The sequence below is a fragment of the Cupressus sempervirens genome, chromosome 3 (assembly GCF_028749045.1).
Source record: "Cupressus sempervirens isolate cs-2001-9-10 chromosome 3, ASM2874904v1, whole genome shotgun sequence".
Lineage (NCBI taxonomy): Eukaryota > Viridiplantae > Streptophyta > Pinopsida > Cupressales > Cupressaceae > Cupressus > Cupressus sempervirens.
Genome location: NC_143120.1, coordinates 165,227,499 through 165,253,552, shown reverse-complemented (window position 1 = coordinate 165,253,552; position 26,054 = coordinate 165,227,499). Strand labels below are relative to the sequence as shown.

At 36.5% G+C, this 26,054-nt stretch overlaps 1 protein-coding gene across 5 annotated transcripts in view; it reads right to left on the bottom strand.

The window, feature by feature from the left end:
• The window catches only part of LOC149565284 (methionine aminopeptidase 1A-like), a 164,990-nt gene that overhangs the window by 70,175 nt on the left and 68,761 nt on the right, over window positions 1–26,054 (bottom strand). For all 5 annotated transcript variants that reach the window (XR_016362029.1, XM_089818824.1, XM_089818821.1 and 2 more), the window contains exons 3-4: window positions 17,155–17,205; window positions 16,329–16,514 (exon numbers count right to left, since the gene is read on the bottom strand). Coding sequence is in view for 4 of the 5 variants with exons in the window: in XM_089818824.1 (XP_089674950.1) it covers window positions 16,329–16,514; window positions 17,155–17,205 (237 nt within the window). In the remaining variant the exon portion in view is untranslated. The remainder of the gene's footprint in view (window positions 1–16,328; window positions 16,515–17,154; window positions 17,206–26,054) is intronic.

The following is a 26,054-nucleotide window of genomic DNA, read 5'->3' as shown; positions in this document are numbered from 1 at the left end:
TTATATGTTCTTCTCTATTGTCTGTATGCATTAAACTATTTACCCATAAGGTAAACATTTGGCATCGTTGCCTGATGGACCTGGAACGAAGGCAGAGGAATGAAGACTAATGTCGAATCAGCTAAACAAAAATAAGAATAAGCTAAAGGAAAAAGATGAAATATGCACAGCACAAGGGAATTTAATTTTGGCACAATAGACTGAACGCAAACAAAGGTTTTAGTAGATTGCCAACGGACACCGAATCACTGAGGAATTGCTGGAAGAGACTCGACAACGGTTGGATTTGGTGGAAGAAGCAAGGGAGGAATTTCTTAACCTGCATACGCCAAGGGAAGAGAATCCAGACGGAAGGGAATTAACTTGCACGACTTGGAGTGCCGAGGGAGCACGAGCGTGGAGTTCTCTTCGTCCTAAATACACTTCCGAAACGAACAACTTTGCTTGACGAAAACCCTTCTTCACCAAATAGCATGACTATCGAAAATAAAACGTCTGTCCAAAACAGTGCAGGTGTTCAAAGCAGTATGGGTGTTCAGAACAGCGTGGGTGTGCAAAACAGTGTGGATATCAGAACAGCGCAGGTGTGCAAAACAGCGCAAGTGTACAGAACAGCATAGGTGTGCAAAACAGCACAGGTACACAACAAATCCCTCAACCTCGAATAGTAATGGCTGGACCAAAGGAAAAATTGCCAAAGTTTGATGGTGATGGAACGGTCGATCCAATCCGACACTGTAAGACATGCGAAACAAATTGGACGTCGAATGGCATAACTAACACAGATCAATGGGTCCGACAATTTTCGCCAACCCTAAGAGGTGTAGCCATTGATAGGTTTGCCGATGCGGATCTCCAAAAATTAACTAATTGGACGAGAGTTAGAAAGGAGTTTATCATCGAATTTCAATTGCTACGCAACGACAATGAGATCGTAGTAGAAATATACAACACAAAGCAAGGGAAAAATGAAACAATCCGAGTATATGCCAAAAAATTAAAAGAATTAATAAACAAGGTATTGGCAGATAGGTTGCAAAAGAGATGGTTCATTGAAGGACTACGCCCAAAGTTAAGGAAGAAAATAAAAATTGTGCCACCATCATCATACACCGAAGCATACAATCGGGCGATGAACTTAGAAAGTGAGCAGAAAACAAAAAAGAAGAAGAAAAGTAGCTCATCCGACTCAGATGACGCGTCTTCGGAAGAAGATAGCAGTAATGACAAAAAGGGCAGCAAGAAGGTCTGAGCTCTTCAAAAGGATATGCTCTGAATGATGAAGGAATTTAAGAATATGCAGAAAGAGACAAAGGGAAACAAGCTATGGTGCACAGACTGCAAGACAGAAAGTCACACGAAGGAATCCTGTCTGAAGAACTAGTTTTGTGAGATATACCAAATTATGGGACATTCCTTATAAGAATGCCCCTTCAATATGAAAACAAGAGGACTTCAACAAGTGTTTCAAACGCAGGAGGCTTTCGTGTCAAGAGAGAGCGGAAACACCAGCAATAAGGGTACCACGTCAGGAGGGTACAGCAATAATAGAAGAGAGCAAAACAACAACAACAATGCCAACAATAATAATGGGGGCCGCAGCCAAATTCAGTATGATGCGAATGGCCGCCCGATGGTTCAATGCCAAGCATGCAATTTGTGGGGCCACTTTGCACGAAACTATACATTAGCGAATACACCAAAGTTGTTATGCCGATGGTGTGGTCTTGGAGATCATGAAGATGCCAAGTGCCCGAATCAGGAGTGAATTTGATCAACATCGACGCGGACGAAGAAGTCTTGGCAATCACCCGTAAGCAAGCAAAATTGTACCCGACCTGACGGAAGAAAAGAAGAGATTGGAAGAAGCGCAAGCAGAAATTGTGAAAGCAACGCAAGCAGAGAAATCACAATTGAAGGACACTACCGGTACCTCAACAAGGACTTGCGCAGAACAGAACATCATACGGCAGATATTACAAATTGAAGTGTCAATCAAAATAAACGATATGTTGCTCACAATGCCTCAACTATGGACAGCACTCACGAACATAGCCTCGACTACTAAACTACCAGAAGAACATAGAAGGGAAAAGGAAAGCGGAGCAAGTGCAGTGGACCCAAAGCTGCTAGCCCTCACATCTGGACGGCATCCAGTGGTCGTAGAGATGGGTATATTAGGAACGGTCCTCTCAAACAATTGGGGACAGAGGTTCAAGGGTAAACATCCTACCAAAAGATACTTGGAAAAAGTTGGGACAGCTGACGTTGTGGCCACCTACATTTCAATTACTAACGGCAGACCAACATGGCATTAAACCTCTCGGGATCATGATGGCACAACCAGTGACTATTGGAACACAGTCGCTCCTACTCGACTTCGTCGTCATCCCGCTCAAGAAGAGAGGATATGACGCCATTTTGGGCCGAGAATGGCTTGTACAAGCAAAGGTTAAGCATGACTAGAAGAAGAATACACTATCAATGGAAAGCAAAAGACGAAAATTCACTATTGATTTACACACAAATGGTGGGCGAAGAAGCCATATCATCTAATTCCAAAGAAGAGGATGAAGGAAAGCAACGATTGGAACGGAGTCCTACGGTTGGAAGGTGGATCGACGGACGATGATTTGGATTTGGTGAATGGCCTTTTCCACTGTAGATGGAAGATTACGAGCTCTTTCTGAGTTGTAATATGTTAAGGGTCGACAAAGGTGAGAAAGAAGAGGGAAATGAATGTCCGAAGGAATACAGAGAAGTGGAAGAAGGAAACTCGGTTAGGACTGAAGCTGAAGGGAAGAACATACAATACGAACCTAGAAAAAGGAAAGATTCCATCGTACGATACACAATAAATGGACCGTGTAGAAAGAAAATGTTATGTCAAACCACAGATATAGTAGAAAGGTGCCGACAGCAAGAAAAACACATCATACGGTCTACACAAGAAACAAAGAAGAAGGGTTTAATAAAAACTTCAGCAGTACAGAGTGAAGGCTCTAAAATCAAGAATACAGTTATTGACAGCAAGGAGTGGCAGCCAACGGAATTCATGGTACCAAGTTTCAAGAACAAACTGGGCGATATGGAAAACCTAAGGGAGAGATCATGTAACTTAAATAAACTTGATGAGCGACGATTGCAGGCCACAAAGGTGACACAGAACAGGCGCAAAGTGTGGCATGATAAACACTACAAGTTCCAACCAAGACAGCTGGTGTTGAAGTATGACAGACGAAACAAAATCAAACTGGGCAAGTTTAAAGTCAAATGGGTCGGGCCATACTAGATCCGGGAAGTAGGTGATAACGGAGCAATAAAGTTATGGACACTAGATGAGCAAGAAATTTCGAAAACGGTGAACGGTTCCAAGTTGAAAATATATCATGTGCGAACTATTCTGTCGTCGACGAATATCAAGGAACAGTAACATTTTGGAAAAAAAATGGAAAAAAATTGAAAAAAAAATTGCAGATCACCGTACGGCCTTTTAAAGTGAGTTTCATGGCCGTACGAAACACATAGTAGCAATACACTGTACGGTCCTCTTAATGTTCCACCGTACAACGAATTGGGAGAAAGGTAGGCAACGTGAATGCAGTATAGCATCAGATGGCAACCACCGTACGGTAATCTCAGATAGGCTACGCATCTTAAATAAGACCGTACGGACATCTTCTGTGATCTATTAGCACCGTACGGAAATTAGGAGCAAGCGAGGAGTCGAGGAAAATACCGTATGGATTTCTTATTATGCCAATGTACGATGATCAAGGTTGAAGCATCTAGCAGATTTAGACAGAGAAGATCTGTAGTTGAAGACCATCGTATGGCGATCCAAGTACCCCCACCATACAAAGTGTTGTTTGTGCCCTCGTACAATGTTTGAAGTTCTTCCCATACAGTGTGTGGGCAATGGATTTCACCATACAGCCTTTTAAATGCAGCTTCATGACCGTACGACAAGCTGTGTAGAAACAACAGAAAAAAAAGAAAAAAAAAAAGCAAGAAGATTTGTGAAGAAGGGACAGTATAGCTACAAATTTGTTCAAGCGGGTAATGAGAAACCCTTGAAAAGAAAGGAGTAGAGGATTCCCATTCAAATCCAAATCGATTCCACCATTGATTCACAGTAGATTCCCAAGGAAGCTTGCCAACAAGCCTTTTCCTAACTATGGTCCTGAATGAAACCGTATGGCCATTAGAAGGAAAAACATACACAAGTAAAGAGCCATACAGTGGAAGCCAGGAGAGGGTCATACGCATCCGTACGGAATTCAGGGAAGGAGAAGAATTTCTGTGCGTCGAGGGATAACTGACCTAACCCAGCAGAAGAATAAATGGAGTCTGGAAGAAAGAGGAAGTGGAAAAAAAACTTAGAGGAAGAATCTACAGCTATAAAAAAAGGATGACAAATCAAAAATGTTCAGAATGAATAACGCATGATGCCCAAGGAAAGGGAAAGACATAAACAGGTAGAAAATGCAAGTGGTTGGCTGAAAGAGAATGGGATCGGAAGAAAATCACAAAAATGGTGTGTTCATGGACTTTTATGTGGGTTTGAGAGTGCTAATTTGGTCTTAGCGGTGAAGGCGCTACCCCTCGACCCTGCCCTATATCGCAATAGGGAGCGCGCTTGGGACGCTGCCCCAGGACCCCGCAGGGGTGCTCACCTCGACCCCACTGGGGGTGTTGCCCCCTAGACCCCTAGTCGCTTCAGTTATCAATCGTGGGAAGTATGACCAGTTGATGAGACCTGGAGTTGCTGCAGGCATAGAGTGTCTGTGTACCAGAGGTGGAGAGAACAACAAAGCAAGCCCTTCGAGAGGGGTGATACGCTTTGAGGCACTTGGAGTAGGTATTAGACGTGAAGCTGTCTTGGTGGATGCATAGAGAGCTCGAGAGGAGCTGATCATCTAGTTGAAGGCAGTACAACGACACTTGGCTCAGTGTACCTAAGAGTTGGAAGTAGAGAAAGCGGCACGGGTGAATATTTTGTAATTGTCGTCTAGAGACGACTTTTCTTTTTGGGGGGGATGATGTTGTCGGTAAAGTTATAAAACAGTCGATGGGTAGATTAGCATGTAGTCAGTAATTATTATGTAGTCGACGGGCCCCTTCAAGAAGTTATATGTACAACTTTTGATCATTGTTGTAATCATCATTGGAAGCACTATGTAATCTCTTTGGCATATATGCAAATAATAAAAGGAGTACTGCTATGTTACATGTTCTTGTCTATTGTCTATATGCATTAAATTATTTACCCCATACGGTAGACACCCCATAATAGTCAATAGCCTGACAATAATAATTTTAACACAAAATTATTTAATTAATAATTAAAGAATACAAATGTATTATAATTCAACCATACCAAGTCTTTTTCTGAAGTGATCTATCTTCACTCGAGAGAGACATCTGGTAAGAATATCTATTGTCTGATCTACAGTGCAAATGTATTCTAACTTGATAGTTTTCATGTCTACCATATCTCTTACATAATGGTAAGGAATTTCAATATGCTTGGACCTGTCATGAAAAACTGGAATCATAGAAAGGTTGATGGAACTCTGATTATCATAGCGAATAATAGTGAGCTTCATGGGTTGACCAAATAATTCCACAAGTAACTTTCTACGCCAAACTGCTTCTCGAGAGGCCATTGTTGTTGCAATGTATTCAACTTCTGTGGAACTTTGTGCTATTGATGTCTGCTTTCTACATATCCATGATATCATTGTTGAGCCTAAACTGGAACAGCATCCTGAAGTGTTTTTCCTATCAGTAACACTTTCAGCCCAATCTGAGTCTATGAACCCATGTGAGTCCAAGTCAACTTTCTCATACTTGAGCCCAAGGTTAAGGATGCCTTGTAAGAATCTCATAATGTGTTTGACTGCAACTAGGTGAATCTCCTTTGGTTCACACATAAACTGACTTAAGGCATTAACAGCATAGCAAATATTAGGTCTTGTATTTACCAAGTACGTAAGAGACCCAATCATCTGTCTATAAAGAGTAGAATCTATGGAGGGTGATTCTAATACTAGTTCCTAAAGTTTGTGTAGATTAGTCTCCATTGGTGAAGACATAGGTCTACAATTCCACATTCCAAATCTCTTCAAGATGTCTAATGTATACTTTCCTTGATTAAGTATGATGCTTAAAGAGTTCTACCAAACTTCCATTCCTAAGTAATGAAGGAGTCCTAAATCTTTCATATCAAATTCTTTGATTAGATCTTTCTTGCATTGATCTATAAGATAATCATCACATGTTTTAGCTATGTTCCCCCGAGTTTCCGATATGGGGATGGCGAGGGACAGCAGGATGGGTTTTCGGGACAGCAAATTTTTTTAGCGATTTTGGGACGAGGGGGACTACAAATGGGGACGACTATATATATATATATATATATATATAGGGAAATTTTAAAATATACATTGAAATTTGCAAATATGCATGTCATTCATATGAAACTAAGCACAAAGCATGTCATTTAAGCATTATAGAACCATAACATACAACATTTGAATGCCATCTAAGAAATAATATCCAATTTCAGTACCCAATTGTCAAAATGCATATCAATATCAGTGAACACTGAACAATGAACATTAACAATTGTCAATATCATAATGTCATAATGATAAACTGTAAACATGATAAATCTAAAAATCAAAATCAAAATATGCCCAAAGCTATAGGCCCAAAGGGTAGAGGGCTGCCATAAAGTAATAAGTATCAATGTATCATAATCATGTTCATGTTCAACAAAAAAAACAAAATATAGAAAAATGAAGCAGACTGTTGCTCCTATTCTGCCTCTACTGCCGTACCTGGTATGGTCGAGACCGGGTACAGTTGGTCGTCCCCCTTTTTCCCCTCAAGCGTCCCCAAGTTTCGGAGATATCCCCTGCTTTTTTTCACTTTTTGGGGACAGCTAGGGAACATCCCATACCCGCCCCCCCGTCCTCGAGACATCCTTGTTTCTGAAACACTGGGTTTTAGGCCGGTTCCACGTCCCCAGGGAACCTAGGTTATTAGTAAATCATCAACATATAGTATCAAAATTACCATATCATCTTTATCCCTTTTATAATAGAGATTTGGATCAGCTTCATTCTTAGAGAATCCTAAACTAGTGAGATATGTATCGATTCTTTCATACCATGCCCTAGGAACCTATTTAATCCCATAGAGAGCTTTCTTGAGTCTGCAAACAAAGATTTTAGGATTATGAGTTTCAAATCCTTCAGGTTGTTCCAAATATACCTCTTTTGTAATCTTTCCATTTAGAAATGTTGTTTTCACATCCATCTGATGTAGTTTCCATCCCTTCGATGTTGCAATAGCCAAGACTGCTCTTACAGAGGTGTATCTGGCAACTGGAGCAAAGGTTTCTTCATAATCAATTCCCTCCTTTTGAGAGAATCCTCTGGCTACGAATCTAGCTTTATATTTTTCAATTCTACCGTCAGTAGCATGCTTGATTTTAAATATCCACTTAGAAGAAACAATAGGATTTTCCTCAGGCCTTGGAACAATTTCCCAAACATCATTCTTAATAATGGATTGGTATTCTTTCATCATAGCATCCTTCCAGGTTGTATGGTTAATAGCATCTGAAACATTGGTTGGTTCTGATTTAGATAAATCACTCATGTTTGCTGCAAAGCTAGAAAGTCTTTTGGGTCTTTTGCTTTCTCTGAAGGTTCCACATGGTGCAACAAAGTCTTCTACTTCCTCTATAGTCTTAATAGCCCAAAGTGGTCTTTTCTTAGGATTTTGAGTTTTCTCAAGATTAAGATTTTGAATTTCACCTTCAATTTCTTCAATGTTCTCCCTCTGAAATTCAGATTCATGATTTTCTTCAGAACTAGGTATATGTGTAGGATTTTTAGAACTTAGGGCTCTTTTGAATGCTAAATCTTCTTCAAATATTATATCCCTACTAAGTTCAATGTTTTTCCAGCCAGGTATGTAAACTCTATATGCTTTAGATGTTTCACTATACCCGACAAAAATATCTTTCCTCCCAGAGGGTTCTAACTTAGTTGTTTTTTCTTTTAAAACATGTATGTATATTGAGCACCAAAATATCCTAAGATGACTTATATTTGGTTTAACCTTAGAAAATACTTCTTTAGGAGTTTTATCTCTAAGGTGGGAGTGAGGACTTTTGTTTTGAATATAGACAGCAGTACATGAGGCTTCTGCCCAAAGATAATATTCTAAATTTTGATCAAATATCTTAGCTCTTGTTGCTTATATAATTGTTCTAATCTTCCTTTCTGCTACCCCATTTTGTTGTGGGTTATAACGAATAGTATACTCCCTCTTAATTCCTGCTTCTTTACAAAAATCTTTAAACAAATCTGAAGTACAATCCCCTCCATTATCAGTCCTAAGAGTTTTAATTTTGTGTCCTGATAGGTTTTCAGTTAAGGATTTGAAATCTTTAAATCTCTTAAGGATTTCTACTGATTCTTTACATTTTAAGAAGTAAATCCATGTTTTCCTAGAGAAAATCATCTATAAAAAGTATATAGTACCAGAGTCCTCCAAGAGAAGGAACAAACATAGGTCCACATAAATCTGAGTGGACTTATTCTAAAACATTGTAAGTTTTTCTAGTGCTATCTTGAAATTAGATTCCTCTTGATTCTTAGGACATAGAGTACTCTTTTGAGATGAAGAGAAATATCTGACTTCAATTTCAAGATGCAGTTCCCAATTCCTTTGACAGAATAAGTGGAATTATCACCTATGGTAACTTCATCATTAACTTCTTCTGATATTGAGTCTAGTACTTCTTTGTATCTTGTAATGTGTCAAGATGATTCACTATCAATTACCCATGCTTTGCTTGATACTTCATTTGAAAGCGCTGAATACAATACACGTTTCTCAGGATCATAGTTTTCCCCTTTCCTAGTAACGTTTGTACAGTTTACTTCTTGCTTTGTATTCTCAAGGCAATTCAATTTATAGTGTCCAAATTATTCACATTTGAAGCATTTTATTTTGGATAAATCTCTCTTAGGTTTGTCATTTCTTTTGTCATTTCTTTGATTACCCTTCTTCTTGAAGTGCTTCTTCTTACCTTTATAGGAATTTGTGTTGAGGACATGAAGTTCTTCATCTTCAATTTTTAATTTCCCTCCTTTCTTGAGTTGCCTAGATTCTTCTTGAAGGCAATCTCCTTTAAGTCTATTGAAGTCTGAAAGTTTGTCTCTAGCACTTACTCCTTGTGAGAATGTTTCCCATGAATCCGGTAACCCATCTATAGCGATAAGTGATAGCTCTTTTCTTCAATTATGGTGCATATACTTGCAAGTTCATCTCTTAGACTAGCTACCCTTAGGAAGTATGAATTCATAAATTCTCCCTTCCTTATCTCTATATGATTTAGTTGTCTTTTTAGTGCAAGTGTTCTAATTGCATTGTTAACCTCATGCATTTAATAATGCACTCATCATATTAAATGTTGTCGGATTTTTCATTAGCATAGGTACTATTTCATTTTTTACTCCATCTAATATGGTTGGCATGGCCTTCTTGTTTCCTTTAATCCAGATAGTTTTATGAGGATCAGCGTCAAGTTGCTTGGATTCCTTATCAACAAATTATTTTAAATCATTGTCTTCAAGAATCATCATAATTTTGAATTTCCAAGCAACGAAGTGTTCTTTTCCATCAAAGCCGTCTTTGGATCTGATTGCACTAGCCATTGAAGGTAGAAGGATATTGGTAGATATTTTAAATCTGATTGTCAATTTGCAGAAATCTTACATGGTATTAGAGCTCTAGTAGTCGAACCTAGGCTTTGCTCCTCTAGCATTGCTACCTTCTGCAATTTATAGCAGGGATAAAAAAATTTTCACAATAACACATCATACTCTAAGAACACTTAATATACAGTCTGGTATATTTAAAGACCATCTTCAGCAAGACTAAAGGCATTATATCAGTTTTGGTTGTTCAGAATTTGCAGAAATCTTACATTAGAAACATCACACTTTACAACAATAGAAATATATGAAGAAACTTTTGCAGTCTAAATATCAACAAATCTTCAGATACTCTGTGTAACAATGCGCTTCTCAACAATAGAGACCTGCCAACAAAATTTCTTCAAATAGAGTATTGTCAACTATCACAATAATAATAATTTGCAAATTAAAACCATAAACTGTCTCTGTAATATCACTGCAGATGAGATGTGTATTTAAGTTTCAAGAGAATGTATTGTCGCAATGATCAGCAAACTAAGGCTGCAAGCAGCCATTGTTATAGTAAATCTGAACGAAAAACTTATTCTTCTCTATAACAGCATTACACCTTCAAATCTCCATATGATGACAGTGTTGTTTCCCAAAACCGTAGATTGGAATCCTACAAGCCTTGCCTGCTCGATGCTAGGATATCCAACAGGTTAAGGCCAACTTGACGAAACTGAACAACACAGTCCAATTTCCCTGCACTTTCGGCTCTCCAAAACCAAGGCGGGTGTAACTAATCTTGGACGAAACACTTAAATACAAGACACTTGAAACCGATCGATTAGAACGCGAAGACAATAAACATTTTCCAAATGGCAAGAAATATAGGAAAACTTTAAACTTGCGATTTATGAACTGAGAACAAAAGTAAATGATTGAAATAATGTTTAGATAAAAAATAAAAATAGATTAATGCAATAGATGAATATATTAATTCCTCAAAGGGAAAGAAATGAAACAATTGCTAGCATATGGATTATGAATCAGGAGTAAAGAACCAGTGCCTAATTAAATGGGCAATCAGAGTCAATATTATAAGTTGAGACGTACAACTTTATAAAGTTCAATATATTAAACTATAAACAATTTTAATAATTCAAATGCGATGGATCAATTATATAAATGCAATTTTAAATAACTCTAAAATGCACTTTAACTCCTGTGGAGACAAATTAGACATAAATATGGAAACAATAAAATATTTCACAATATTTACGTTTATCAAATTTAAAATGCAATAATGATCCAATCCACTTATTTGAATATTAAAATATTTATAAAAAATAAATTAAAAACATTTACAAAGGACACAACTTAATAATAATTTAAAACTCCGAAATAAAAATAAATAATAGTACCGAAAATAAAATCACAATAGAGACATTCCTTACAGAAGATCCATCTATTATGAACATATCCGGATCGCACAAAATCCACTCAGTAACTCAAATCCATGGGCTTAGTTCAAAATTCCATTTCTCCACCAATTGGAATAATATATCACAGGGCATAGGTAAAATTTTTAAAATATAAGAATGAATATGAATATTGTGTTCTATCTTTTTATTTTACATATATTTATAAACATTTGAAAGGCATCGGTTGCTTTCCAAGCAACGTGCCTCATCATAACTCAAAAACTGCCATAAAATAATTAACATAATTACACTATAACTGACAGTTCTTGGATACCTCCGCACTTTCAATGGTAATTATGATTAGTTTTGTTATTAAAATTCATTCTGACAAAGGCTTGTATCGCTGATGCATGCTTTCTCAACATTACTCAAAATATTTCAAAATCCAAAATGCATAGAATCCTTCAATCCTTGCTATCAGGGCTTGACGTTTTCCATCTGCAACATGACACGTGATATCGAGGGTCCCGTGTCTGCATCTTTCTGCTTCAAATCTGTATATACCTACAACTTCTGCGAGGTTGGCACTATGCGGAACCTCCTGGCACTAAAGATCGTTGGTAATTGCTACTTAAGAAACAATGACAACGTAATGCTCCATTATCCTCTTGCCTGCACCAAAAAATAATATTTAAAAATCAATTAGTAGGTATCAAAACTCCAGTGGTTTTATAACATACGAAGACCAAAGCTTTTATTTGATCATTCTGCGTATGTATGCAAAACTGACGGTACTATCAACACATTCTATCAATGCTCATCCTCGTCGCGGGTATCAAACTCCTGCCATACTTCGAAACTCACATATGATGTAGCCCCCCTAGCCCAGGTTTGCTCATTCTAACACCAAGAAAAAAACTCAGACTTTCATATGCTTTATAATTCAATTAAAGTGCTAGAAACTTACGACAAAATGAAACTATGCACTGTATTCAAATGTCATCATAATCCTTCACAGTCTTCAATATACATCTGTGACCCTCTTCGTCTCAGCATACATACAACCATAGTTGGAAAACTCGCCAAATCCAAAAACTCGCCAAGCCCCCCAAAAGTTTAATCGGGAAAAACTCGGCCATTTTAAAAAAAAACTCAGGAACCTAAAAAAACCGCTAAAATTTAATTCAAAATACATTTTTTTGCAAATTTCAATGAGAAGATGCATCTAATGAGTTCATTATAGAGAACACAAAGGAAAGAAGCAGGAGTTTAGATATATATAAATGCATAGTGGGTACAAAATCACATTTTCATGCTGAATGCTGATGGCGGGAAGCATAATAGTAAATAATTTGTGTCAAACTAGAAGTAAAAACATCATTACAATCACATTTTCCTCTTCCTAGCTCTACTAGCATATTGTAACTCTCTATCTTACATAATATATATAGGCTTTTTGCCTTTTTTTTTTAACCAAAAAAAAAAAAAAAAAATTTAAAAAAGAGTTTTTCTGAAAAACTCGAGGCGGCGATTTTTCACAAAAACTCGGCGATTTTTTCTAGCGATTAAATCTGAGAAAAACTCGCCAGTCCCAAAAACTCGGCGATTAGTAAAAACTCGCCGATTATTCAGCGATTATGCCAACTATGCATACAACCATACGCTGGTATGCATAATTTGCACTCTGGGCAATTCTTTGCACATATAAAGCATACTGAGTCTGGCACATGTTCTGTATATTCTAATGTGCAGTCAAAACTGGTTTATTCATTCTCCTTTATGAAATGTTGTACTTATGGAAAATGTGTCCAAATAATTGGAACTATATGCAACTTGAACGAATGATCCTCCATGAATATCTGAACACAGAGGTATGTGAACGGCATGATTAGGAATATATTACAGTCACATGAAAAAGCCTTCCTCAAAATGTTATCAAAGGGCTTCTGAATATTTTCCCTCTATTCTTTCTTCTTCATCTTTAAACGAGGATGCAGCCTTAACAAATTGAATAGGAGTATGTTCTGTAGATGATCTTAAATCTGAGCATAAAATAGCTTGTTTGTTTAGCTAGACCATCACTTTCTCAGCATCAACTCTCTATTGTTCAGTATCAAATCCTTTCATATCTCTACAACTAAGAAACTGTTCATCACAAGTAGAGATTGTGTGAGAACATGAGGACTCCTGTCATTGGTATACAACATTAAAAACGAAAAGATATGAAAATATATAAGAATGGAGCTTCTAAAAAATTGAGTTCCATCAGACAGCATCACCTTCAGGTCTCGCTTGTCTTCTTGATAGTTCTCATGTAATAATGCCTTTTGTAATTTGAAACAGAACTTCAACAAGTATTAATTGTATTCACAGCATACAAACCTTTACTTTCAATCTCACAATATCTCCCCAAATAAAATATATTATTTAGTTTCCCAAGACAGCTTAGAATAGAATATAACTGTTTAGTTTCAACTTCCTATGGCAGTTACAACCGATGCCTTCTACAACCAAAATCTTTACTTCAAACCTGTATCATTTACTTCTATTAACAGCAATCATAGAAGCAAGGAAGTTCAGACTTAACTGCAGGTAGGTCGCAGTTGGTATCAGTTTCAACTGAATCAACTAACATCAACCGATTCACAGCATTGCCACACTTATAAGAAGCTTATGGAAAGTAATAAAACTTGTCTGCAGAAACTGAATTTTGATTATCATCTATCTGATAATTATCATTGATCAACTTTCTGAAAAACACATAACTGAAAGCTGAGTATGTTCATTCAACATGGACTGAACTTTAAGTATTGTCACGCAGATGAGACTATGCAGACCGGAAATTAAAAGCACAGCAAAGAAAGACTTCAGAAATAATATTCTTGTTTGCTGTGTTTCATCATTTCATTCCCTGTAAGTAAAGTGTTTACACAGATAAAACACATAATTTTTGCAAGTTCTTCATATTACTACATCTGATCATTATTTACATTTATATCTGCATTGGACATTAATGACAAATGTGTCTAATACTACTGGCCTCTCAAATCTCCCTTTAATCCTCTTTTTCCTTAGTTGTTGAACGTGAAACGAATCCAATTCGGGCACGTGAATCAAATCCGTGGATTCAGGATTTTTCTTTTCCCAATTAAGATTCGTGGAGGATCCATGTGTGTGCGTGCGTGTGTGGGGGTGTGTGCATGTGGGTGTGCGTGTCTGCATGTGCGTGTGTGTGTGTGCGTGTGTGCATGCGTGTGAGTGCATGTGTGTGCATGTGAGTGCATGTGCATGCGTGCATATGTGTGCGTGCGTGGGTGTGCATGTGTGTGCGTGTGTGTGTGTGAGAGAGAAATATACATAATTCTAAAACTAAATCATTTCATAGTATGAATCTATGATACTACTATGGATCTATGAATATAGTGTACTTGATAATTGATTTATTTTCATGATTATACAGAAAATCAACACATTCACATTGAACTACTGAATTGCAAAATGAAATTATGATCCTTGTGGATCCTCGAGCTGTGGCTTGGATCCTTGAGGTTCCGGGCAGGATCCTTGATTCTGCATGTGGATCCTGAGGCTGTGGCTTGGATCAAGGCAGGATCCTTGATTCTGCTTGTGGATTCGTCAGGATCCACGGCCCACAAATCCTGAAGAATCCAAAGGCAGAATCAAGGAATCTAGATCCGGTCTATCTAGGACAAACCCAGCAACTAAGTCTTTTTTTGAAGTTTGCATGTACCCAACATTGAAGACCTGGAAAATAACATTATCTACCATCATTGTCTAGTGCCATTGATGAACTCAATGATGCCAACTAAAATTGAGGTTTGGCATTAGGGTTTAGATTCATATATAAAGGATTACCATGTCACGATTTCTTAAGAACAAACATCATTTGCTCTTCTTGTACATATGCATCTACCTTAAGAAGAGAATTCTGCGTTAAGAGGAACTTAAACCAAGGAAAGACGAGTCAATGAATAGGAATTAAAGATTTCAATAACAATGTAGTTTACCGAGCCTTCAAAGTCCCCAGTTACGGTCTACTTAGTTCTTCTACCCACCTTTACTTGTCTAAAAGGATCTGCCACAAAGTACCACAAGCTAAGGAAATATTATCAAGCCAAAAAATTGGCCAAAGGTAGTGATTGTTTGTATTGTGAAGTTTGTCTGCTCTATGTGTTAGACAGAGTAGTAATGCTGATTAGTTTATTTCTATTTTTTAAATTGTTGCACTTGTTTGCCTATGGCACTTTCTTACAGCCTATGGCATTTCAGTCTTCATAGCTCTTGCTTAACACTTTGTGACATCCCTTTAACAAACAGCTTAAGGCTACTTTGTTACCAGCACTGCTAAATTGAGTCAAATCTAGAATGGTATTCTATATTTTACTGATTTAGAGGATCGTAATATTACTAAGACCTACTTTAAGCCCAGGACAACTCTGATTTATAAAGAAATTGCTGTTGTAAACCAGCTATGTATGCTTATTGATCTTTCCATCTCAGCAACATGCAAAACTGCACAAAATCAAGTGTTCATCACAGTTCCACACTTAACATACCACATGACCCCCCTATACATGCAGTTGCAGCAGTACAGTTATGATTCTAGTCAGTCTCAGGATCACTGTTTTTCCTGGATCTTGCTCAGATCCATGCCAGATGTGGTGGTCTTACTCATCAATTACCCATCAGAAGGCACTTAAAAATCTAGGAACAAATTATGAAGATGCATGGTAAATAACTTTAAGAAAGACATTTTACTAGCTATACATTTATAGCATCTAGTTAATTTGGTGTTTTGTTTGATCAACAATCCAAACTGTACCAAACCTGGGATCCCAAAACTAATTGGCAAACCACCATGTCCATAATAGCCTGATAACTTAATTTCAAAATTAAAACCAAACAAAAGTTATTGAACTACATTCATCAAAGTCTTTAATCGGAATTCAGACTTCCCCTACTGAATTTGTATTGCATTGATACACAGTTATTCTGGAAGCCATATGTTTATTTACTAGAAAACTTTTCCTGTTATGCTCAAAACAGTAGAGTCAAACTTCAGAACACTTTAATCAAGGTATTTAGACAAAGACACAATTAAGTTTACGTACAACCATTACAAATTCTGAAATATAAATGGTACCATTCACGTGCCTACCCTGTCCAGTCATAATATGGAAGCTGAGATGTTCGATTCTGACCTCTTTTCAAGCAATATAACCAACCTCTACTAAGTGCTGCAGCTATCTGCTCCCCTGTACTGTCTGCTCTAATTGCTGGCAGTTTTGCCTCGGTATGCACAGACTTGTGTGAGCTCCATGCAAGCTTAAAACAATCCTGAGAACTGTTAAACCAGAATAACCAATTCAGCTGTAGAAAAATTCCATTGGTATCAATCTAGCAAAACAAAGTTGCACATCTGGAGAAACCAATGTTATAAGAGGAAATAACTTCCAAATAGTTTGATTCTGAATAAAATTCTACATTTATTTATAAAGTACTCAAGGAGCATTTACCAATAATAATGCTATAATTTCAATTATATAAATAACAGTTTCATCAAAACTGGCTTCAGAAAATACCATAATAAATTTGTTAACTTACTTGTTCAGCAATCAAGTGGCATTTAACAATGATAATGCATTTATTTCAGTCAGATACACTACATTCATGGTCAAAACATTAAGTTGGCAGAAACAATCATAAAAGCATAATTATAAGTCTTAACATTCAATTGCATAATCTCTGCCAGGAAAATCCGGATGGCTGAAAAAAATGACTAGGATTGAAAATTTAATATTGTAGGGCCATTTCCAACGAAAGTAAAATAATTATTGCATAATGCCTAAATATGCAAGCTTGCAATCTCATTTCCAACAATGCTTAGTTATTCAAAGATAGTTGCAACATAATATACCACTTTAAATTGCAGAAAATAAGATGATGAATCTCCAAATGAAAAAGTATGAAATCAGTGTACAAACCAGAAAGCAGCATTTGCACGGGGTAGCTTCAATTCAATGCATTTAGGACACCTGCACAGATACAAGCATACAACATCTTATCCACGCATCTGATGTGATAACAGAAGTTTAGACTTATTCCAGTACAACTGTACAAGACATACATTTCAATCGAACTACATAGAAATATAATAGAAATTTGCATGAAGAGTATATACCAAAAAGATTGTTTACAAACAACATGGTTATCAGAAAGACATGCAGAGAATTTGAATTTCCATATTCAAAAGTTCTTCAGACTAGCTCCTTATCAGGGATAATTGTCAGGAACCACAATTATTCAAGAATATTTAAATGTTCCCAAGTGCTCTGAATCTAAGAATTAAACTTATTTTGAACTAAGATAAAGGTAGGCATCGCTTGAATTAAGAGAAAAATGTAAGTTTTATTCATATCTACTAGAACAATAGATGCTGTATCCAAAACCTTTTTCCTTCCCCACTTTTTCCTCAATCTTCTGAAATGTGTCCCACGAGATTCATCCATAAGCATAGACAACCCAATTTTACTGAGATCATTCAACAGGATTTCTCATTGCAAATATGAAGCTCTCTAAAATTTGCACATAAATTAGATTGACTTCTTATTCCAAATATATATGGATTAACAAAGTATATGCAGCTTCTTGTTGTATTGATAGAATGAAGACAGACAAATCATCAAAATCCAGGAAATTACTAATTTTGCTTTCATTGGCAAAAAACCAAAGAGGTGTTAGCTAATTCTTCCCAGTTCATCCAAACTTGCTGAAAAACTTCAAAAAATAAAGCAGCATGCAAACTATAACAACTATCCATCAATCACCCACCCAGTGTAGTTCTCAGCTTTAAGAATCTTCAAATGACCTTTTCCTTCTCCTGTGGCACACCTCAATAGATCAGTAGGTGCAAATCCAGAAGAATTTAAAAGGAAAATACCTCTCAGTTGGGGCATCCAAACTGAAGGCCTACTTACACAGCAAATTTTCCAAAATTCATGAACATAAAAAATATTCTGATCCAAAAAACTGATCAAAGGTGCATGGACATGGGCTCAACTGAGAAGTTGTGTAAGACCTATGGTTGCAGATGTTTCATCCATAACTTGTTTTACGATGCCATGTTATTTGGTCGCAGGTTAGATGGTGCCTTGGGGTGATCTGCAGCAGGAGGAGATCAGAAAGCAGAAGATCCAACACTGAAGTCAAGTGTAAAATTAATGGTAGCAAAAGCCATGATTTTTAGCAGAAGGCCATTTTGCAACCACCCCAACAATTTCAAGACCACCCGCTGAGGATCTGCAACAGTTTTGGACTCAACCTGGAAAGGGAGTGAAACTTGTCTTTCAGTTCACATTTGCCACATCGTCTCTTCCTTTTGGTGCCAAGGATGGATGTGGGAAAGGCCTAAGAACATTTATCACCTATATTACACAAAGTTACTGGGATGGAGATGGCAGGGGATAGGGATAATGCATTTTCAGAACAAAGGCCATTTTCAGAAAGGGTAGGTGTGCACCTATTAAAAATTGAAAATTTTAAAAGGCTTATATGATACCATTGAATTCATTCATCACATAGTTCAAAATAGCGCCGATAAGTGGCCGATAAATCAACTTCTTGCGAGAAGTTTGGCGTGGTGAGAAAATACAAGTTTTTGGTGCCAATATCTCAGTTGAGAAGTTTGAGACTTCTCGCCAAAAAGTTGGCGATATATCACCGAGAAGTAGCATACTTCTCCCAATAAGTTGAAAAAATCTCATGAGCAGCCCAATGAGATACCATTTAGTGGCCCATTTTAGAATTTGCAGCCTTTGCAGGAGAGGAGAAGGTTTTGGTGGAGAGAAATAGTCATTGGAAGCCTTGTAGATTTATTGCAAGTGGATCTGAAGTGGATTCAAAGAGATTTTTGAAGAAAATACCGAATCAAAGCAGGGTGGTTTTGCACCAAAATTGGATGACGCACTGAGAATGAGGATATAGAAGACGAGGAGTCATTGCTAGCGTGAACACCAGCTACATCTAGGATGGATATTGAGACACAACTACAACCATAGCGGGTATTGAGAGTAAGGATATAGAAGACGAGGAGTCATTGCTAATGCCAACACCAACTACATCTAGGATGCATATTGAGACACAACTACAACTACAACCATAGCCGCAGTGAACTGCTAGGGCAAGACCCCTTACCACTCCCATAGTTTTTACTAGAGCTACTGAGAAGGGGAAGAGGAATGTTACATCCCAAATTTTTGACCTAAATTAAATTATTATAGTCACGAGTGAATGGGTTTTTCTTTCCTATTTATGTGAAAAGGGTAGTTAAATATAATCGTTGTATCCTATGAAATTGTTTATCTTTTAATAATGATGGTCGTTATCCGTTATTTGTCATATGATGATGATAGTAGTTAATAGTTACTTGACTTCGGAATTATGGTTATTAACTGAATTCCTTGTTAAATATCAATGTTAAATGTTATTATGGATTTACTATGGAACTTGGTAATATTGTGGAAAATTGTTGCACAAATGATTGCAAAAGCAAACAAAGGGGAGAAGCATTGCTTAACAGGATCTACGGAATAGGGTACTACCTTAGTCCATTTATCTGATCGACCAGTATGACCTCTAACTATCTTGGTAAGGACCTAGCGACTTGTATAACAGGATACAATCATTGGACACGCATGAGTTATTAGATAAACCTTAAAAAATATTAATCATTTTAACTTAATTAAAGTACATGACTTTAATGGCTTAAGGTTGACATTTCCATCACTTCATTATAATACATATTTATGTGCGTGCACATAGATATAGAAATAAAGGTGACACCATAGTATTTTTTTTATTCAAAATTCTATCTACTTAAAACATACATTTAGATACATGTACAAGAAGATAAAATAGTCTTCCAAATGAAGCATGTATTTAGATATACATATTTAAAAGGTATGACCTTGGATAAACATATAATATGATGTCATCTTAATAAAATATATTTACGTGCAAGTAAATAGATATGTTTATAAATTATCCTTTTGATTTATAATCTTCAAGTTCTTTTCCATATATATTCATTTCCTTATAAGAGGCCGAAATGTACACTTGGCATATAATATCGGTGACTCAAGAAGACAAATCTTTTAACTGCTCATGAGTTACGGCTTCTTGGAAGCCTTCGGTATATCGAATGCCTCCTTATTTATGGAAATCGAGTGAGGCCATAGACATATTCTTCTTTCCACGATTTTACCCCTACTTTTTACGTTTTTCTTTTACTTGTATGTTACAAGTGATTCAGACCAGATGTAATCCATATCTGTTCTGAGTTTTCCATTCGGAATTACTCATGTCTAAGGAACCGGCTACTTGAAATCAAGTCAAGGCTCACGTCTTCCATCTTCAGACCAGGTTATGTGGTCAGCCTTCCATATTCAGATTGCTATATGGTTTTCTTAAGCTATTTTTCGTATTTGCAGCAGAAAAGAATGTGTCATGAAAATTCCGTACATTACTTCTAAAATACAAATCGAATGGATAATCAATAGTCCACACTCTATGTTGAGTCAAGACCAAATGTGCATGACATGTTCATTCATCTTTGTTTTACTAAAGTATACCTGAATCAAAATGTATTTCCTTGCAAGCTCATTAAGATCTTTTCTCTGATATTGATATTCTGAAAATTGCAATATTCTTACCCCAGCTAGGCTCAGCAAAAGAGTTGGAATACTCTAAGATCTAAAACACCTGGGACTCACCCAGTTGTATGGCCGAGGAAGAGGGTGAAGAGGTGAGAGAGGAATTTGCAATAACATGAAAACAGAATTAGATGTGACAAAACAATTTATGTAATTTTAGAAAGGAATCATATGATAGCTCATGCATGTCCATTTATATTATTCCTATTGTCAAGTCAAGAAGTGGTGATTGGGTAATAGAAACCCATCCAAAAATGTTGGCCAATGTTGTTAAAGGCATATTTGCCTTCTTAAAATCACATGATGTCAGTAATGCCAGTTATTCAGACATGTTCGTCCATAACTGTGCAGACATTCTAAACACTGGTATTGCTTAGGTGGCTGGACTAGTAGTACCCCAAGCCTGACCCTAGGGTAGGGAGGGTCTTTCTTTTCAAAAGATTGTGTGGGGATGGATATGGTCCGACGTTGGGAGGTTAAGCCTAAGTCAATGCTTCTCCTCTTACCTGAAAGTCAAGGCTTGCACAGCCAGTTAAAAGACTCACCAACTACTTTTTAGTATGTTCTTTATATATCCTTGCTATGCTTTTGTTTCCTCTTACATTATGGTAAAATGGCAGTAATCTACTTTACTTGTTTACGAGGAATGATTAGGAAATGGTTATTTCAGTTAATCATTATATCAGTTAATCATTGTTTCAGTTAATCATTATTTCAGTTATTCATTACTCCAGTTAATCGTTATTTCAGTTAATCATTATTTAAGTTAATTGATATCTCATGAATTGGACTATAAGATGTTATGTTTCGGGAGTTAGTTAAAGTATAATTTTCATTTCTACTTAAAAAAGATGATAGTTCTTTTCTTTTTCTGTTAAGAAAATTTGTTTGTTACAAGGAATATGTAGACCAATTTTATATTGTACTTGACATTTGTATTTGTCTATCTTTTTACAATGACAATTTGCTATTTTTAGTTTGCCTCAGAGTTCAAAGTCTTAACTATAGCTGTCAGCCACGAACATTCCACATGAAGATGAGATTTTGTTATATATTGCATTTATATAATATTTAGATCAGCTTGTTTGGTTTGTTTACTCATTTACGAACTCATTAGATGCATCTCTTTATTGAATTTTGCGAAGAAAAAAAATTTAAATTAAATTTAAGTCATTTTTTAAATTCCCAATTTTTTCTCGAGTAGTTACCGATTTATCTCCAATATTTGCCGAGAAAAGCTTTTTTTCCCTAGGCGATAAGTGGCGAAGAACGAGATTTTGATCTATGATTCATCATATACAATATGAAACCATGATACATAAGCTTATAAATGATTTGTAACATAGTTGAGAAACTCAGGACTTGCCAAAAAATTGGCAAAAAATCTAACAAATTTGTCAGACATTTGAGAATAAATAATTTTTTAATTTTTTTTAATTATCGATAATAGGTTTTTTATTGAAAAAGAAAGGATACATCTTCATCAAAGTTCATTACAAAATTAAACATTACTTACTTTTGCCCTTACTATAGTAAACATCAATCTTTCTATCTATCTCAAACTACTTCTACTCCAACCGTTAAACATAAATATCATATCAAACTATCTACAATGTACTCCTCACAGTCTTACACTTTGATAGCATTGTTCTCTACTTGATACTTTTTTGTAATAAACCTACAGTTCTTTAACAAAAGCTAATTCCACGTGACAACAAAAAAACCAGTTCATCTTCATCCTACCAATGCAGCATCATGTGTTCTCCAAGACCTGCAACGACCATTCCCCCATTGCCAAAATCTCCTCGATTAGCTAGCCCGCACTGTTAAACCATGCCTTCGCTACCCTTTTCAAGACCTATGGATCCAAAAAGATTTCAAAAAGATACAAAAAAGGAGGCAGCAAACCATTTCACATTTTTGGAGCCATAAATCTCCTCCCACGACGGCGAGGGAAATTTCCAATGAACACACCCACACCTTTATTTTCAGCCTCCTCAAATCTATTTAGCTCAGCCTTTACTCTCTCCCACACCTTGTTTGCATTCTCAAACATAAGAGGTTTGTCCACCTTTGCTCTCCATCATTAAAAAGGGATATACCCAAAATGTCGCCCTTCTTCTTCATCCTCAAAGCATTCACTTAGATCAGCCCCTATCCCGGAACAGCCCACTCCAATAACGAATCAAGACCACCCAATAAATCTTCCTCAAAGAGAGCATGTGTTATTCTCCCAACCTCCTCGGTGCTTTCATTTAGTTCTAGGCCCCATACTACAAATGAAGCAATACCATCCAAATTCATGTGTCACTTTACCTTCCTCTCCTAAAATTGGTCACCTACGAGCCCAATCATTGCAGCAACTATTTCCTCGGTTTTTATTTTCAGCAATCCCTTTACACACTCCTTACTTGCCAAGCCCTTAAAGGATTTCATTTGTCGATCTGAGTCTACAATGAATGTTGCCTCCATTCTTCTCTTTTACAACTCCTTCCCACTTCACTTGCATAGGCTATCTGCAACAACATTGGCTCATTCAAGAGAATTAATATCTATGAAACTAGGCAAACACTCTACCTCCCCCACGCTTGAACAATCACATCGGTTCTGTCTTCCAATTTCTTCATCAACTTTTCAAATAAACATTAATATGTCTTCCTTACACACCAATTTGCATAACTCTAGCTTGGACGATATTCATAATTTCACATTCCCAAACATCCCCCATATTTATTACAATAAAATTGGAATCTTTCGTAATCTTTACTCCCCCAATTTAGAAATTGAAAAATCTTTAAAGGCAATATCTCCAATATTGGTGAAAGTTGTAGCCCAATTGACCAATATATCCGCCTCCTTATTCCCTTCCCTATATGTATATTTGATAAGTTGAAGTTTCTCTCAGCTCAACGGTCACCTCTTCGATTAAAGTCTGAATAAACCAAGTTTGAGATTGATTTGCTTTTAAAGCCTCCACAATATTCTTCGAATCACCTTCAAAATGTAAAAAATTTGAGCCAAGTTTACATCCTAGTCTTACAGCTAACATAGTTCCATGCACTTCAACCATGTTGTTGGTTCCATTATTTAATCTACTAGCTACCATGACTAAAATTTCCCCATTAGAATTCCTTGCAATTGCCCCTACTCCAGAAATCCCCAGATTCCCTTTAGAAGAACCATCGAAATTAATTTTAATCCATCTTGGATCAGGTGGGCGCCATTTGACATCTTTCCTACACTTTTGTTGCTTCCCAGAACTTCCACTATTTGAATTCCATCTTACTTTAATACCTGGCCAATGCTTTTGAATCCTACTGTCCCATGAAGAGAAAACCCTGCTTGAAGTCAGATTACTCATTACTAAACACATCACCTCTTCAATAGATAAATTAATCCTAGTCAAAAGCCTTTCGATTGGTTCAAATTCTTCCTGAAAAATTATCCTATTGTGTTCCTTCCATATCTCCCATATCACTATTGATGGGCTAATAATCCATATCTTCGACATTGTAGATTTACTATTGTGAGTGGGCCAGCACTAAAATAGACTCCATGGCTCATTCGGCAACGAACCAACTAGATTTAATTTTGTCTTCAAATTGTCCCTACATACCTGTGCCACCTCATATTGGAGTAAGAGATGATCAACCTCCTCCATGACCTTATTACACATGACACATCTAGTTGGCCCAATGAAACCAAACTTTTTCCTCCTTTCACAAGTCTAGATCTTTGTTTGGATGGCTAACCATGCAAAAGCTCCCGCTTTTTGCAAATAATCTTTATCCCAACACAATTTATAGGGCCAAGCCTCATTTACTTCATCCATAGTAAGTATATGATATCCGAGTTTAGTTGAATAGTTACCACTTTTGGCTGCACACCAAATGATTTTGTCTTTGCCATCTATTAATAACACTCTTCTATCCTTGAAAGTGTTACTCATAAGGGCCTTTTGTTCATCAATAAGATCACAAAAAGAGATATCCTTTCAACACCATAGAGGTTCCAAAGGGGTATCCTGCAAAACTAAATAATCCTTTCCCTTATCATCCCACAATCTTTTAAAATAATTCTTTAAAATATTTTTGAAAAACACACATCTATTAAATTGGAATAACATATTCCCATCCCCATCATCTTATAAAGCATATGTATTATTTAAAGGTTGTCAGTACAAAACATTATATATATATATATAATTTTGAGAATAGTGAAAATTAGTTTAAAAAATTAAATAATACAATATTTATATTTATCTTTAGTTATAATTTATAATAAAAAATATAAATAATTATAATAAAAGTATGTTTAAAACTTTAAAAAACTATACTACACTTTATCATACAAATAAACTATACTCTATCATAAAAACATGCAACAAGTATCATATAATAAAAACACATGGCAAAGGCAAGAGCCTACAACACAATGGTTACTTATGAGCCTCTTATGTGGGAGGACATGGACTTGAGTCTACTCGAGCTTAACACATGAAAATTATTGATTACAACAACTAATAATAACTAATCTAGGCTTCGGCCCATTATCAATCAAAAAAAAAGACACAGCAAAATCTAGGAAAATTAGAAAATAAATTATACTTTTTTTTTGGTGAAGAAAAATAAAAAATACTTTAAAAATTTGAGTTACTAAGTTCACACCCTAGACCCTCAAAATTGGTCCGAGTGTTAGTCGAGTCTAAGTGCGAACTAGATCTGAATTCACCGAATAGTTTGTGCCCAGTACATCCAAGGTCTGCCCATAGACCTGTGAGTTTGTTCGGGTCTGTACACTAGTAGGATTAGAAAGGACCCACAGGGTTATGCACAAACGCTAGGCATACCAAGTACGAACCCGAGGGAACTACATGCAAACTCTTGAGAACCAACAACAATCAAATTATAAAGAGGGCCCAAAAACAATCAAAATACAATTTTTATTATTTTTTCCGTTCTAACCCTAAGATGGTCGCATATGAAGCCTCTAAACACATTTCATTTCACATTTTCTCTCTCCATCTTGCTGATGTAACTGAATTGCTTCTAGCCCTTTTCTTCACTGAGGACTCACCTAGGCTTCTTTCCAAGCCTACTAGGGTTCCCCTTTGTCACCCTAACCTCAAGAGGATTGCTATCTTATCCTCCAAACTTCACTATTCAGCTACACCA